Here is a 17058-nt window from a genome sequence, read left to right on the forward strand (position 1 = left end):
TGTCTCCTTTATCTGCAATTACTGTATTTCGCTGCTCAGTAGTTTGACACTTCCGGGTCGCTGTCCGACGCGGAAGTATCTTGAACGCGGTGCTGAGGCTCAACGGGCTTTGTCGAGTTGCGGCGCGGCGGAGGAGCGCGACGACGGTCTAGTTCCATTTCTGCACATTTGCCGATAAAGCAAGTCCTGCTTGAGAGCCACCGGCTGGCAAGACAAACCACTGCGTCGAGTGGTCTCGAAGACCACCACCTCTAATCGGTTGGTGCTGTTAACTCCACGGAGCACTGAATGAGGAGAAAAATCAAAATGATACACAACACGTAAACTGCGATGTGGTAAGTCCCCATGTTCTGTTTTCATGAACCACACAAAAATTCAATGAGTCGAAGTCACGTGTGTGTAATTTTTTATTTTTTTTTAGGCTTGACACTATTTTTTGCTGTTTCTCTTGTGGTTGCAGGTGGATGCGAGGGTCCGCCTCCATCCCCACCGTCGTAACCACACATGCGACTCCCAATCCAGTTCCGATCCAGTTCCAAGCCAACCAAAGCGCGTGTGCGCGGCAAGGTGAAACCAAACCGGCCTCTTTGAGTTGCGCACGAGCATTTTGTTGGCTAGCGAGTTCAGACGCTTCAGACACTGGCGGCTCGGAAATGGATTAAAAGATTAAACAATTAGCTGCTCCTGGGGTCTGTCTCATATTTTAAAGTATTTGTGCACAAGTACAAAAAAAGAAAAAGGTCTGTAGCGCCCCCTACAGAAATGTAATGGAACCATAAGTTAGATCTGTGGCGAAGACGATTGGAAGGCACGTGTCGTACCCTCAAACGTACCAAAAAGTGTCCATTATTTTTGCTTTATTTAGAAATCTTGTGCCACTAGAGGTCGTACTTCAACGTACTAAATGAAGACGAAAGCTTCATGAAATACTGTTGCTGTGGCAACGTGCCATTTGCAGAGAAAAATCGCGATCCTGTGCAAGTCGAGCCCGTCATAGCTGCTCGCAGCTGTAGTTATGAATATTTGTATTTTTTAGCTATGCCTCCATTTTTTTTTTTAAAAAAGTGTTGAAAATACACCCCATTTTATAATATTGACATTTATTCATGAGTTTCAAGCGTAGGTCATTTTAAAAATTGAATTTTAATTTTAATTTTTATTGTACTAATTTACATAAGATATATGAATCAAATTAATATTTAAGTGCATACAAGATTTTCTATATACTATAATAATATGCAGTATGTGCTTGTGTGTGTGTGTTTTAAAATTTTTTTTTATATATGATCAAATTTAATGCATAACATATATTTTGCCTGAGCTGCTATATTTAGCATGTTGACCTATTTGGAACCTCATTTGAGGCCACAGATGCGTTCATGCAGGAGGGCGCCTGCGGCCAGTAGTCGCCATGGTAACGGTGGAGGGATCGCTTGTACGCTGCGGGTTCGTCTGTGCAAAGAGAGCGCCTGCATTCCAATATAACATCATCATGTGTGTCCCATCCGCTTGGCCGCGCTGCGCTTGCTTCTCGTAGCTGGCCGCCTCCCCAAAGTGCGTGCTGGGAAGCGCCGCTCTCGCCGCCCGCCCGTCCCTTTGCATCCTCATTTGCCGCCTCCTCATTTGCCGCCTCCTCCTCCTCCTCGATAGCTCTGCTGAATTATTTAGCGAGGCGGCCGACAGGGAAGCAATGAAGGTGGCGGCGGGACGTCGTGACTCAGCAGCGGGCGCTTTTGTCAATAAGGCGCGGTGAGAAACGGGCGATGCACATTTGTCTTTAGGTAAATGCCGGCATCTTGAGATTGGAAGAAGCGGCGTGAGCGGCAGATGGGGGACAGCTACATGTACCGGCGACTCCCCTACCAAAGGGGAGGAGAGGAGGCCGACGAGGAGGATGCGGAGGGCAGAGCGAGGATGCCCGAGAGTGCCGAGAGACAAATGGTAAGCGTGTGCGAGGATGCGCCGCAATCGCGACCTCCTCCAAGGAGCTTTCATCAGCAAGGGTTTGTGCGCTGGCTTCATATGTCAGCTTGCGTTTGAAACATCGACGGCTCTGACGTCGATCAATGATGCGGCAATGTAACATTCAATCTCTATCGTCTAATATTGTTTGATCGGAATCGGACCCAAATTCTGCTGCAAAGTAACTTTAAAGCTCCGTCAATCCAATGAGATCACAATCTGAGCGAGATTGCACGGCAATGTAAAGGCCACCGAAATTCTAACGTCACATCATATCGGAGCAGATCCGGATAGCAAAGCAAAGCAAATGGAGCTGAAAGCCGAATCAAATCGGACCTGGATTGGATCCAGATTACAATGCGGTGTAAATGCAACACAAGCGTCAAATGAAATTGGACGAGGTTGTAATCCCGATTGCGCAGCGGCGTGATTGCAACGTGTGTGCAGACGGCGAGCGAGGAGGGCACGGAATGGCTTGTGGAGCTTCTGACGGACGTCCAACTGCAGCAGTACTTCCTGCGCATCCGCGACCAGCTCAACGTCACGCGCCTCTCGCACTTCGACTACGTCAAGAACGAAGACCTGGAAAAGATCGGCATGGGCCGCCCCGGTCAGCGTCCCCGCGGCGACCCCGTGTGTCCCCGTGTGGCTTTTTCACGCCGGCGTGCGTCGTGTGGTTGCAGGTCAAAGGAGGCTGTGGGAAGCCGTCAAGAGGAGGCGTGCGCTTTACAAACGCAAGTCGTGGATGAGCAAGGTTCGGTACCACAAACGCACCAACATGCGCTTCAGTCCACTTCTTAATGTTTCAATCCGTTTGATCAAGATCGCATCCGTGTTACGTCGAATCCGATTTGATTGTGTTCTTATCGTCAATCAGTAGAGAAAGAAAATGTAACAGTACGAGAAGCTCTGATGTCAAATCAGTTTCGGATCCCGATTTGTTCAAATGCTCTCCTTTCCCCAACGAATGCGTTTTCCCCATCTTGCCGCCGGCAGGTGTTTCCCGCCAAGCGTCCCGACGCCGACTCGCCGCCGGCCCTCCCCCTCGGGACGCCGCCGTCCGGCGAGGAGTCGGCGGCCTCGCTCACCTGCCTGATCCGAGAGGCGGAGCTTCAGCTCTTTGAGCGCCTCGGCGACGGCACCTTTGGCGTGGTTCGCCGCGGCGAGTGGAGCGCCCCCAGCAGTCGAGTGGTGAGACTCGTAATCACGGGCGGGAAGTCGCAAGTGGCGACGCGTCGTTGCCGGACCAAATACTGTCGCGGCAAGTCTGAGGCCTCAAGTAAACGAGGGGGGGTGGGGGGTACGGTACCCGTACCCGCACCCGCACCCGCACCCGCACCCGCACTTAAGTGGTTTAGGATTTAGTTTTGTTTGCGTTGTGGCAGCTGTCGGTGGCGGTGAAGTGCCTGAAGGCTGGCGTGCTGGAGTCGGACGGTCTGGACGACTTCATCAGGGAGGTGAACGCCATGCACTCGCTCAGCCATCAGAACCTCATCCGGCTCTACGGGGTCGTCCTGACGCAGCCCATGAAGATGGTCAGCAACACACACACACACACGCCGTCAATTCCGCAGGGAGGCCAATCGGCTTGTGCCGTACATGCCAGGGTTCACGCTTTTGCTTTTGCTTTTTGCCCTTTGACCCCGGCATTCCAAAATCCTGCTTTCCTTTGTGTGTGTGCGTGTCCAGGTGACGGAGCTGGCTCCTCTGGGTTCGCTGCTGGACCGTCTGCGGAAGCGTCAGGGTCACATCCTCATCGCTTCGCTGTGCAACTACGCCGTGCAGGTGACTTCATCATCTTCATCATCTTCATCATCTTCATCATCATCTTCATCAGATCTTACAAAATTCACTCATTAAGGAAATGAAAGCTGAGCTTTCGATTTGCATTTGTAAGACGGCGGTTTATTCTATATTTGAACATGGCAAAAATAATCAACAAAATGTTTTTATGAATTCAAATGTTTCATTTATTGTACTTATTTACAGAGTAAATGTCATTAATGTAATTATTTCCAAATGATGACGACATGTATTGGCATAGCACAGATTTACATTTCTAATTAAACTTGTATTTGTTACTAAATTTGTTAAATTTATTTGACTAACTTTTAAAGAAAAATACTTTTTCCGTGTATTTGATATTTTGTGTGTGCGTATAATAAGCATAACAATAATTGGCTGCAAAAATATGTACTGTATTGCCGAAAATTCTTGAAAGGAATTATTATTTGGAGTTCCAAACTATTCCTATTTGGCATTCCGTTGCATTTTTATAATACGTGACTTCCTCCATGACAAAGTCACTTTTCAATCCTGCTGTTTGTTTCGATTTTTAATGGATGGACGCCATCAACAATCTTTAAAATGTGGGAGGGGGAAAAAAGTGTCTTAAGAATTAGTATTTCCCGTATTGCCCACGCGATTTAGTCTGAGAGGGATGTTAACATGTCGCCATGTGGCGCCGCAGGTGGCGTGCGGCATGGCCTACCTGGAGCAGCGCCGCTTCCTCCACCGCGACCTGGCGGCCCGCAACGTGTTGCTGTCCACCAACGAGACGGTGAAGATCGGCGACTTCGGCCTGATGAGGGCGCTGCCGTCCCACGCCGACCACTACGTCATGGAGGAGGGCCACAAAGTTCCTTTCCCGTGGTGAGAGCCACAAAAGCAATGATGGCGAGTTGTTGCCGCCATATTGGATGTGGCAAAGCAGCATCTGTTTTCCAGTCAAAGCCGATCTTGTAAGATTAGGACCGAAAAAAGACGTCGGCATGTAACATGAAACTTGTGTCAGCACTCACCCTGCACCACTTAACTCATTGACTGGCAGCCATTTTGACTGAAGCAACCCCCTTCGCTCCCAACTGTTTAATTGGATTTTGACTGCTTTTGCAAGGCCCGCCCACACAATATTGTGTTCTATTGCTATCAAAACATGGAACCTACCAAAAGAAAGATTAGAGACTCTTCTTTCATCAGGAAGAAAGTATATTTGAATCTGTTTCCGTTTTGCAGCAATTAGCATTAGAAGATAGCGGAGTTTCATCAATACTCACAAATCTGTTTCAAACGCTGGGGAAAAGAGCTTGTTGCAGCATGGCTGAACTCTTATACTCTTCTGCCCCCTGATAGCTGTTATTTGTAATAACTACGTTTGCTTTAAGCATCCTCTTCAGGTCAGAAGCTGCATAAAAGCCTTCTGTATGCTCTAGCATTTAAAAAACGTATAAAAACGTTTTTGGGATCATGACACTATTTGAAACCGAACGTTTTTATAGGTTTTGGGGCGCAAATGTACCTCTGATAACTGCAAATCAAGTCCAGCTGTTGTGCCTCGCTTTTCCTGTTTGTTTACATCTGCATCGGCTGAGAAATGACTTTTGCGATTCCCGATGTGCAGGTGTGCTCCCGAGTCGTTGAAGACTCGTACCTTCTCGCACGCGTCGGACACCTGGATGTTCGGGGTGACCCTGTGGGAGATGTTCACCCACGGCCAGGAGCCGTGGCCGGGTCTGAACGGGAGTCAGGTTGGAAGTCCGTCTCAAAACGGCTCAAAGGGCCCACCTGAACGTGTCTGGCGTCCGGCAGATCCTCCACAAGGTGGACGCGGAGGCGCAGAGGCTGTGCAAGCCGGACGACTGTCCTCAGGACATCTACAACGTCATGCTGCAGTGCTGGAGCCCCAAAGCCGAGGACCGGCCCACCTTTGTGGCCCTCAGGGACTTCCTGATGGAGGTGCGGCCCCGAGCGTCTTTTGCTCCTTTTGTCCGACACGCTGATGAAAATGTTGTGCTCGTTCAGAGCACGCCCGCCGACATGAGGGCGCTGCAGGACTCTGCGGAGGACGACAAGCTTCAAATTCAGATCAACGACGTCATCACCATCACCGAGGGAAGGTCAGGCCACCGGCGGCGTTCGCCACCGGCATCGTTCGCCACCGGCATCGTTCGCCACCGGCAGCGTTAGTCACCGGCAGCGTTCGTCACCGGCAGCGTTCGCCACCGGCAGCGTTCGCCACCGGCAACGTTCGCCACCGGCAGCGTTCGCCACCTTTCCTTTTCAAAGCCTTTTCATTTTTGACGACGTTGGTCCAAACTCGGCGTGTCAGGCAATTATTAGTATCATTCATTTTAATTGTTGTTAATAGCATGACTTCAAGAGTTAACGGACGATGAATTGCTAATTTCGTATTTCTTCTAAAAGTTCAATAAAATGTACAATGAATAAAAGTAGAAAAAAATGTTCAACTACATCTGCATCTTTTAGTCACCGATGCAGTCATTTCATAATATATTCAATTGAGTTCAAATTAAAAAGATAAAAAAAATTCTGCCACTAGATGGCATAATTGCATTTGTAAGACATTGGTGCAATTTTCTTTTCGTTATAATTTTGAACATGAAGTAAATGTGTAAAATACAACTTGTCCGAGTCAAAACCAAAAAAAAAGATCTCCAATCCACTTCAGTTCCGTAGTTCAACTGAGGACGTCCTCGTGTGTGCGTGCGCGTGCATTTGCAGGGCCGAGCACTACTGGTGGCGTGGCCAGAACCGGCGAACCCTGCGCGTGGGCCAGTTCCCTCGCCACGTGGTGACGGCGGTGACCGGCTTGTCGGCGGACGACATCAGCAAACCGTTAAAGCACTCGTTCATCCACACGGGTCACGGCGACAGCGACCCGCATCGCAGCTGGGGCCACGCCGACCGCATAGACAGGTGCGCAAGACACGCCCAGGAGTTAAGTCGCAATCGGGGGTGGGGGGGGGGTCATCTGACGAGGGGAAGGTTTGAATCTTCCTCAAGGACTGGCAGAGTTGCAACAGCTTACTTTGCCATGCAACTACTGTGAATGTCCACAAGAGGGCACCATAGGCAGCAATATATTCATTGGCCGCATTTTTAGGTCGACATTTTCCAAATCGTTCATCGTCCATTTCTTATGACGTTGACGTGCGTCGGGGTTGGCCCGACGTCATCTCGTATGTGGGAAAAAGTGGAATGAATAACGAATGGACTTTTTGTGGCATGACTGTTCCGTCACGTGATGTCACGAAAGGTCGTTTTGTATTCATCTCATTCTTTTATGTCTTCAGTCTGTATTTGGGGAACCCCATGAAGCCCCCCGATGTCCTGGGGATGGACCCTTGCATCTCCAGACCCACCAAACTCCCCAACCGGGCCAAGAGTAACCAAACACACGCACACGCACTTGACATTTTTGGGCAGCCAATGATCTCATGTGGTCTGCGGACTTGCCTTTTGACAGAACAACCGCCACCTCGTCCTCCTCAGCCTGCCGTCCTGCTCAAGAGTAAGCGTCCCTCGGCCTCCGTGCCAAGATGGCCGCCACGTGGTGACCGTGCGCCCGTTTGCTCTGCAGAGCCCTTCTACGACTCGGTGATGGACGACTACGACGACGCCGAGGAAGACGGCGCGGCGGGCGGCGGCGCCGCTCGTCCTGGCGCCGCTCGTCCCGGCGCCGCTCGTCCCGGCGCCGCTCGGCCCGACCTCCAGCGGCTCAACGTGGCGCCGGGCCTGAAACTGCGAGCGTGGGACGACGGCGGCGAGATGGCGCTCATCGACTTCACCGACGACAGCTTCAGCTCCGCCACGACGCCCTCGCCGCTCACCGACACGGCCTCGACGCACGAGCAGGACACGCTCAAGGTGAGCTCAAGCTTTGATTGGACTTTTGGGTTCTCATCAAACTAGATGACGCACTTTATTTATGGCACTTATGAAGCTTTGAGCAGAATCCAATTTGTTTGTTTTTTGTATTTTTAACAGGGGTGTCAAAATGAGTGCGTTCAACTCACTTGTCAATCCAGTATTTTTTCGACATTTAAATCACCTTTTTGGAGATGTTGGCAAACTCCAGATTGTGTCAGTATTTGTCATGACAGACAATCAATGAGGAGCCGATCAGCGCTGCTTTGGCTTTTGCGTTTCTGCGAAAGAACGCGAGCGACCACAAGATTCCGCAAACGTGGCACGCCGCCTCCTTCCGCTCGGACGCACGCGACGTGACGAGATGGCGCTCATTGATCGGCGTCGGCGCTTCACGCTTTGATGCTCCACTTTTTGCCTCTTTGCACTCGTCGTCTTCCATCAGCAGCAAAAAAAAGAACACGGATGTCCCAGTTGGGTCGCTAGGGCCCTTTGGCACTGTAGGGCCCATTTGAGGCCCCGGAAAAAGTGCCTGGCGATTGTACATGAAGGGCAACTAATGGATTTGGAGTGTATTCCATTTGCGACGATGAAGATGACGTCATCGGTGGTTTATTGACGCCATCAATTTGAATGAAATGCGGTTAAACTTCACAATGACAGAAGTTGGGGACCAAAAACCTTCCAACAAGAGACCCAAGCTCATTTCTTTTTTTATGTACAAAAACATATTAAAACATTTATGCTAACATCCCTTAGCCTGTCTATGGCATTTCACATTATATGTTAGCATGAAGCTAGTGGAGTGATTTGGTCAGGTTGAACAATTTGCTTTTTAAAATGTTTAATCCTGTTTTGTGGGAGTTAAAAAAAAAAAAAGAGCAGCTTATTTGGAACCGTTTTGTTTAAGTGATGTTAGATGAAAGTTTTAAAAGCTTGGTCAAAAGTAACCCAACTGTGGATGAAAAATCCACAACTTTCTAGGTTTTTTTTTTCTGACCAACATTTCTGAGTTGTTTTACGCTGGAAGGCCAATTTCTTGACTTCAAGTTGGGTCAAATGGACCCAACTAGAGGATCGTTCCATTTTTGAGCCATAGTTGGGTTATTTTTGACCCAACTGATTTTCAAGTGTTCAATGTGTCGAACACGAAGGGGTCGGCTAAATCTAAAGATCCAAAAAAGATACTTTTTGGGGGTATTTTTACATAATGCCAAATTTCCAAAGGCTTTATACTATAATGAAGCATAAATGATATTTTAGGACACGCCCTCCATCCTGGACTGGCCCCTCCCACAACCGGCCTACGATGAGGTGGCAGCAGAGCTGCAAGACCAGTCCGAAGACCAGGAAGTGCGCTGCATCAACAAGGGGGTGGCGGAAGAGCTCCCGGTCGCTCTCGCCGCCGCCGCCGCCACGTTGGCCCGGAACGAGTCGCAGTCGGCCGACCTTTTCCAAGAACTCCAGCGAGAGGTGCAAGTGCATTTAGTTTGCCCGCGTTGACGACACGCTGGCGTCCACCTTTTTTTCTAGCTTTGTGAAATTGCTTTGATGCAGGTGATGGTGAAGCTGCAGGTTCCCATGACGACGGGCCGCTCTCTCCCCCCCTCGCCGATCCCGCTGGCGCCGCACCGGCAGATCTACCTGCCGTCGCCCTCCCCCGGCTCGGAGGAGCGGCCCGTTCTGCCGCCCCGCAGCCCGGCCCCGCCGCTGCGCCCGTCGCCGGCCGTCTCGCACCCGCGCCACAGCTCCATCTCGCTGGAGCTGGACGACGCGCCCCCCCAGCTGCCGCCGCGGGATCGAGCCCTCTCGCAGCCGGGCTCCCGCTCGTCCTCGCCGCTCAGCTTGGCCCCGCCGCCCGTGTCGCTGCCCCCGCCCCCGCTCTGGGTGTCCCCTCGCCGGGCCTCGGGCCTCCTGGGTCCCCTCCTGTCCTGCCCCTCCCCCTCCTCCTCCTCGTCCTCGCCTCCCAAAGGGACGTCTTTGTACTCGTCCGGTTCCTCTTTGGAGCCGCGTGATGCTCGCCGGCCTTCCTCGGCGATTGATGGCTCACTGAGCACTGCTCGAACCCTCTTGCCAGAGCGAGCGGCCCTCCTCGAGAGGTATGATGTCAAACACTTTGCAAGTCCAAGCTCAAATATTGATGTGATGGATCACTTCAGTTATTTTAAGATGTTTTTTGGGGGTTTGTTTTTCATCTGAATGCGTGAACCTGCAACGCCGCCATTTTGATTCACAGAAACATCCTGGTCCTACTTTGGCAAGTTCTGACTAAAAGGCACAAGCCAGTAAAAAAAAAAACAAGTCTTTTAAAGGAGCGGTGTGAAAGGTGGCTTGCGTAGCACAAACCAAAAGCCGAGCGTTACGCAAGCAAATCGTCTTTTTGCGCACCCAAGCACTATTTTTAAGCGCAGCGGGAGGAAAACGCAGGAAAGAAAACATCAAGTGGCTCAATCTGAGCGCTGCTTGACTGACTGACAGGCTGCCGATATTCAGCTTGCAGGCCACATTTTTACATTAACCTCAAAATGCGCCATGAACTTCATTTGACCTTTCTTGACCTTTGAAATGTCTGGCTGTGAATTTGAGGCTCGTCATCCCAAAGCTGAATATCTCTGAATATTTTTGTAGGCCACCCTGCAGGCACCATTGGGAAAAAAAAAAAGACTTTTTATGTGTAGCTAACTGAAATGGATTTATCAATAACAGAATCAACCAAAAGTGAGTTCCGATAATGTTTGTTGTTGTTGATCAGATACGGCGCTGCCAACATGGCTGCGGTCAAACCCATGATTCAGCAGCCCGCCAGAGCCAAGCCCAACTCCTCCTCCAACAACAACAACAACGACGGCGGCCCACCTGCCGCCGCCGCCGTCGCCGCGCAGCAGGAGCTGGACGTTGCACAGGTGACAAATCGGCACCATTGATTGATTGATTGATTGATTGTTTGTATCTGGACACGCAGATCCGAGAAGCCGTCCACGGCGTGACGCTGGACGAGTGTCTGGCCGCCCTGCAAGCTCACGAGGGCGGAGTCCAGCAAGTCATCAACCACTTGAAGGTAAGCGGCTGAAGCCTTGCCAGACGCTCAAAAGTATTGGGACACACAAGCACGAGCATTTTGCAAACCTTTACATTTGAGGAAGGCCCGTTTGGAGCGCCAACCCCAACGTGACGGCGAAATAGCTTTGAAGATAAAGATTATGGTGTGAATTTTGGCCTCTGCATCAATTATGAAGGAAACCTTGGACCGGTTTAAGCAGCTCACACTTGATTCCAGGATTTGGATGGACGGCAGACTTTGAGTCACAGCAGTTGGTAGAAAGCGTCGCCATCGGGAAAAGAGATGAATGTCAAAACAAACTTTTTTTCCTGCTGATGCTAAATAATCAGCAGGTCCCGACGGCTGAACTTGGAATTTTGGGAGCAAAATTGTAAAAGGTGCTGCTTTCAGTTTAGAGCGGTGATTTTGCCCGATGTTGCGCAACCAGGAAGTCACCTGGTGGCGGCCATCTTGCCAAGCGTCCTGAAGTGATCTGTCGTAGCCAAACATTTTTGTGTCCACGGATGAAGGTGGAGCAGTTGTTCCGGGTGGGTCTGCGCTCCCGGCGCGAGTGCGAGGCGCTCCTGCGGCGCTGCCGGTGGAACCTGGAAGAGGCCAGCTCGCTCATGCTGGACGCGTACGGACCGCACTGCAACAGGTAGCGCGCCTTGTTGACAGGCAGTCGTCTCCCTTTTAAGGGGGCGGAGTCTCGTCAAAAGGAAACCACAGCTCACCAATGATAACGTTTCAGAGAGTTGTCACTTGAAAGTGGCTCAAGATCTTCACTTGGCCCAGCTTTCAAGTCAGGGGTTGACATTTTCAATTGGACTCTCATGGATGAAACCCAACATCTTGTTTGCCAGTCAATTTTGCAACCCTTCAAAATGTCAACATAATGATGGTGTTCCTCAGGGATCTGCCGTCGGACCACTGACGTTTCTCCAAATCCTTGCCGACAGCCGATCCTGTTGTTTATCTGGCAGGAAGTGACATCAGATGACGAGGACGACCAGCGAATGTTCAACTCTTGTATTTCCTGTCGGCGCGTCGTTCCACAATGCAACTCGACTGCTTTATTTATTTTCATTCGATTCATACCACGACACGCAAATGTTCCATTCAGCAGAGTTGGAAATAATAAAAGTGTTGCCAAAGAATGGCGTGCGTCGCTTCATGCAAGAAAGTCTGAGAGAGAAAAACAAAACAAGTCTCATGGAAGTCTGGACTGCCGCCCCGGCGGGATCAAACCCGCGACCTTTCCATTACAGGACAGCAATCCGCCATTGATCGCAGTGCATGCTTGCGCCTTGGACGGGTGTGATCCCTGGACAGACTTTCGGACCGGCAACAGCACGAAGCACTCGGCCGCGCTCAGCTCAGGCGTGTGACGCGCACACAAGATGCAGCGCGATTTACTGAACAAGCGTCGTTTTGAATTTGTTCGCTGGTCGTCGCAGACGGAAACGAGCATCTCGCAAATGAATCTCACTTGACTGACAAAATGGATCCAATCGCATGCGGTTGATTAGCAAGCGAGGAAATGAAAAGCTCAGTCGCGGGCGCTCAACGTTGCCGCTGCTGATAGGCGACCACTCTTCAAACCTGTTTTGATTGGACGCGTGCATCGAGCTCGCATGTGACAAAACTCGCCTCAGACTTTTTTCTGCTCTTGATTGATTTCTCGTCGTTTTGCTCCTTTCTGCTTTGCAAAAAGTCGCTCTAAGACGTATACAGACATGCATGAATGTTGGAATTTGCCATCCCGACGAATGAGCGACGACCCGCCACAGACGAATGATTGACAGCTGACGCCGGCTTCAAATTGCGCAAACATAAATTGCTGACGTCATTCAAATCCGAATCACTTGAGATTAAAATGAGAAGGAGATCCTTATTTTCTTTTGGATTCTTTATGAAACAAATCCAAGCCGACCACGACGGCTTTTTACACGTGACACTCACGATTGGTCAACAAGTGATCGCTCATGACGCACTTCCAACAATCCGTGGCTGCTGGCACGCGTCAGATTGCAAGCAAAATGAATGCAAACGCTGTTGTTCGTTGGCAGGAAGTTGATGCATTACGACAGGAAGCGTCAAAAAATAAAATCAAGGTGTCATTATTTGAAAGTCCACTTGAATGTTCGTCAGGAGCTGCGTCGACTTTGGAGTGACCTTGATAAGCGCGCGCATGCGCAGAAATCGTTTGTGGCACAAAAGCATGACGGGACCATTTAGGACAAAAGAGCATTTGTGCCTCTTCAGGTTTTCTGCTCCATCAATGTTCGATTTTTCACGCTTTTCCGCCTCACGTGACCTTGCGTGACGTAAAGGGCGAGTTTAAAGACGTTCTCGTTTCCTGGCAGCCCATTTGCGCCCTGAATGACTTTTGAAGCTGTCAAATGTCTTTCCTGTGTTTCCTGCAGGCTCAAAAGGAAACTTGTGCTTGTCATTTCCACCAACTCGAATCGGTTTAACATTAGCATAATCAAAAAGCAACTTTTGTTATTTTTGTAAAGAAGCATCGAAGCTTGTATTTGTGCTCATCTGGTTGCCTTTCATTGGGCGAGTGTACCTAATCTTGTGTCCAGTCCGTGTACTTGACTTTGCTCCACACTGAAAACATGGATTGATATTGAGTTAAGGTTGATGCACTCGGAAATTCTAAGTACATTTTACAATGAGTTGAGCTGGAATTTCTGATGTGAACAAACTTTACTGTGTTTTTTCAAGTAAATATCAATTCCCATTTTTTCAGTGCATTGCAGAGGACAAATGTTCCCAGCGGGTGAGGAGGGGGTCAGCTGGGGGTCAGCTGGGATGAACTTGGCCGCTCTTGAGTCAATCTTTTCACTCTCTTTTCTTCTGGTTGCCACCTGGAAGGCTTCCCACTCGCTGACTTTCACTTTTCCGTCTTCACACACGTGACGATATTTATAGCCTACGTGACCTTATTCTTGAAAATGTCGATTTGTATTTCTAGGAATGTGAATTTATTTAACGAGTCCATAATGACCTTTATTATATTTGTTTATTGAATACGATTTGTCTCTTAATCACGCCCACACACACACACACTATTTTGTCTTGATGAAATCGTAAATTTCCAGGGAGAACATCACCAACTAGTGCCCCCCCCCCCCTTTTCTTTTCCTTCTCATCCTTTACCTTGTCATTGATCGGCACATCGACGCTGATTGCAAGCTTGAAAGAAGGAAGGCAAGCATGTGAATATTTACACAAAGCGAGCGTACGTGGGAGAAAAAAGAGGCCAAGTGAGTCATCGTTGAAGTGTGGAGCGATCGATGGCGTCAAAGTGAGAGAAGAGAGATGTTCCTCTCCCCCGGGGACGGGGACGGGGACGGGGACGAGGACGGGGACGAGGACGGAGAGGTTCGGTAAAAGCACCGGAGGAAGACGACGAGCTCCTTCTTGAAAACAAAAAGTGGACGAGCCCCCCGGCAGCGATTCTTCACCTTTTTATGGCCGAGCCACTTTTTAAACATTTTTTATGTCCAAATCTTTGTGATTCCATCAAAAACGTCCTTGCGAATAACGTCCGTCCCTCACACTGAGACGTCCAAGCTTCCCATGCACTAAATGCTGGACAACTCTTCTCTCGTCCCCCCAAAAAATAAAATGTTGTAGAAGGTATCAACTTTTGTCAAGTATCTGTTTCTTGCTTGACTGCTCGTTTTTCTATGTGACGGTACGATGTCAAAGTACATGAATGTCCTAATCGGCCTTAAATTTGACGGGGCAGTCGAACCCATGCCCTCCAGTTTGGCACCACACAGCATTACCAGTGAGCTAAAGTTGCGGGCCGATGACACAACTCGGGATGTTTTTTGAATGCATACAAAGTGTTACGAAAAACACTGTCCTATTTTTTTCTTTTAAAAAAGTGTTGTTTTTAAATATATAACAATAAGACACAAAAAAACGGCCCTGCCCAACAGCAACCCCCCCCCCCCTTCATGTCCTTCTTTGCACTTGTGTGTCCGTAGCGTGCCGTTGCATTTTCTGCAAAGAAAAGAAGATGGCGGATGTCCTCCAAACAACACCTGTTAGTTTTTTTTTGGGGGGGGGGGGGGGCGCTCAAGCGTGGCTAATGGGGCAAACAAAGCCAGACAAATAAAACGACTTCCTGCCAGGTCAGCTTGCATTGGAGTGCGTCGTCGTCCACAAGTGCCAAAAGCATTTGCCAACTCGGCCACCTGAGGGACGTCTTTTCTTCATTCCGCGTTTGTCTTCATCTTTGTCTGTCAGCGGACGAACGATTACGCTGAGAAGGATTTAACCAGGATGTATGCGACAGCGCGTCCCCCGACATATTGCGGGTGCGACACCCAACACATTTTGAAACCATCCTTTCTTATGCGGCATTTATGCGCTTATTCACAATTTAGGGTTGCGCCTCTTCAGTGTAGTACCGTCATGTGCCACAACGTGTTGGGCAGCACTGAGCTGCACTGGAAGACGGGCAACTGTGAGAAGTAGGTTTAAAAAAATAATAATAATTAAAATTGATACACATGATTGTGTCTAAAAAACAAACTAATTACAACTAAACCCTAGAAATTTTCATTTAAATCCGTTTTTACTTTATAATCAGTTTAATAGTAATCATTTTTTAATCAAAATATTTGAACTAATATTTTTCAAATCAGAATGACTAATTACTATCGTAAATCAACAATTATTTAATGAGATTGATGAATGGATGAACATTTCAAGGAAGCAAATGAAGTCGGGAATCGCGGCTAAACGAATGCAGCAAATAATTGAGTTTTGCGAAACGAGCTTCGGGTGGGCCGCGTTTCTCCGCCATCACGTCAAATCCCCCAACAAGACATTCATGGCAAATGTGTGGGAAAGTTTGCCAGTTGTGCTGACCTTGCAAATCAGCAGCAGCTGCTTTTGCCAGCCGAGGTGCTTTGGTGAACCATTTTCTTGAATGCGTCTCTTGATTGCACTCACGAGTGTTTTTGGGCCTTGATTTTATAAGACGGACGCTCGTTTTGCAGGAGGGACGCTCGGAAAAGCGGCGTCAGGGTGAGGTGAGCGCCCTCATCACGCGACATCGGGCTGGAGACAAAAGAGAAAAAGAAAAAGTCCAATTTAGAAGAATTCCAGGATGTGAAAAGCAGCTCGTTAAACACTTGACAATCAGGTGTTAAGAGGAAAAGCTCCCGTATTTATTATTAACAGCAAAGCCGCTTGGGTTGAAAAGTTTTGTTCTTCAAAGTCACTTGAGCTGCTCAATCATTCATAAGACTGCCTAAAGTTTCATTGTGAGAGCGATGGAGTCTGCGGAAAAGAAAATGACTTCAGGCCTCCTCCAAAATCAAAAACAGACGGACGGACGGATGGACGGACGGATGGATTGTTCTCCCCAGAGCCAAACTCGTCACCTAACGTTGACATCAACACGCGTCACTTTACATGCTCATACAACTCATTTGCTCCCAAAAGCATATAAATATGTTCTATTTAAGTATCCCAAAGACGTATTTATGCGTGTTTTTATTTTTTATGCTAGAGCAAACCGAAGGCTGTGAAGCAGAGAACGGTTGGGCAAATGGTAGTTATTACAAAAAACGCCTAGCAGGTTGCAGCAGAGTATAAGAGAGCAACTAGGGCTATGTTGCAAAAAGCTCATTTTCCCACAGTTCTTAACAGATTTGTGAATAATGATGAAACTTAGCTATATTCTAATGCTAATTGCTGCAAAACGGAATAGGTAGAGACTCATCTTTCTTTTGGTAGGTTCCAAATTTTTATAGCAATAGAACACAATCTTTTGTGGGCCTTATCCCGGGAGCGAACGGGATTGCTTCAGTCAAAAATGGCTGGAGGTGAATGAGTTAATTTTCTTGCCGTGGTTATTTTGGGAACGGTAGCGCAGACGAACCGTCAAAGGAAGCGAGAAATGAGCGCAAAGAAAAATGTCACACAGGTGGGCGGGCGGGTTCCAAGTGGAAATGAGACGAGGCCCGACTCGAAGCACTGTGCTTCCTCATGACTCACACCCGTGTCTGAAAAAAAACAATCAACTCTCCTACCTGCGCCAAATCAAGCCTTCCTAGCCTCGTCTCCACTTTCACACCCGTGTCCAAGCAGAAGTGACCGTTTTGACACTTCACTTTTCTTGTCTTCTGAATCCGCAATGACTTATTCCGTATCTTAATAACAAATCATTTCTATGCCGTCTTGTCTCGCACCTGTTGAAACAATACATTCCTTATTTGGCTTCCTAACTCGGACCCGTGTCGAATATTCCGCTCTGTGCCTTCCTTGGCACCCGTGTCCAATTAGTCATTTCCTTGCCTTCCCGCCCGCGTCGTGAGACGCGAGCACGCTGCCATGATGCTATCGCGGCAACACGT

General features: G+C 48.9%; 1 protein-coding gene across 2 annotated transcripts; it reads left to right on the plus strand.

Moving 5' to 3' along the window:
• The first annotated feature begins 81 nt into the window (after positions 1-81).
• tnk2a (tyrosine kinase, non-receptor, 2a) lies at positions 82-11826 on the plus strand. Of its 2 annotated transcripts, XM_077553892.1 has the most exons (22): positions 82-335; positions 461-567; positions 1782-1941; positions 2410-2572; positions 2646-2716; positions 2959-3153; positions 3348-3497; positions 3652-3747; positions 4433-4614; positions 5363-5489; positions 5551-5697; positions 5764-5858; positions 6484-6678; positions 7056-7147; positions 7229-7273; positions 7343-7629; positions 8893-9102; positions 9187-9728; positions 10382-10532; positions 10592-10687; positions 11200-11327; positions 11582-11826. In XM_077553892.1, the coding sequence occupies exons 3-22, from the start codon at positions 1828-1830 to the stop codon at positions 11601-11603; spliced, it is 3108 nt and encodes a 1035-aa protein (XP_077410018.1). In that variant the 5' UTR covers positions 82-335; positions 461-567; positions 1782-1827; the 3' UTR covers positions 11604-11826. The 2 variants fall into 2 exon arrangements, with proteins under 2 accessions (XP_077410018.1, XP_077410017.1); XM_077553891.1 differs by having other exon boundaries at positions 7056-7273.
• The last annotated feature ends 5232 nt before the right edge of the window (positions 11827-17058 follow it).

This window comes from Vanacampus margaritifer, chromosome 20, assembly GCF_051991255.1.
Source record: "Vanacampus margaritifer isolate UIUO_Vmar chromosome 20, RoL_Vmar_1.0, whole genome shotgun sequence".
Taxonomy (NCBI): Eukaryota; Metazoa; Chordata; class Actinopteri; order Syngnathiformes; family Syngnathidae; genus Vanacampus; species Vanacampus margaritifer.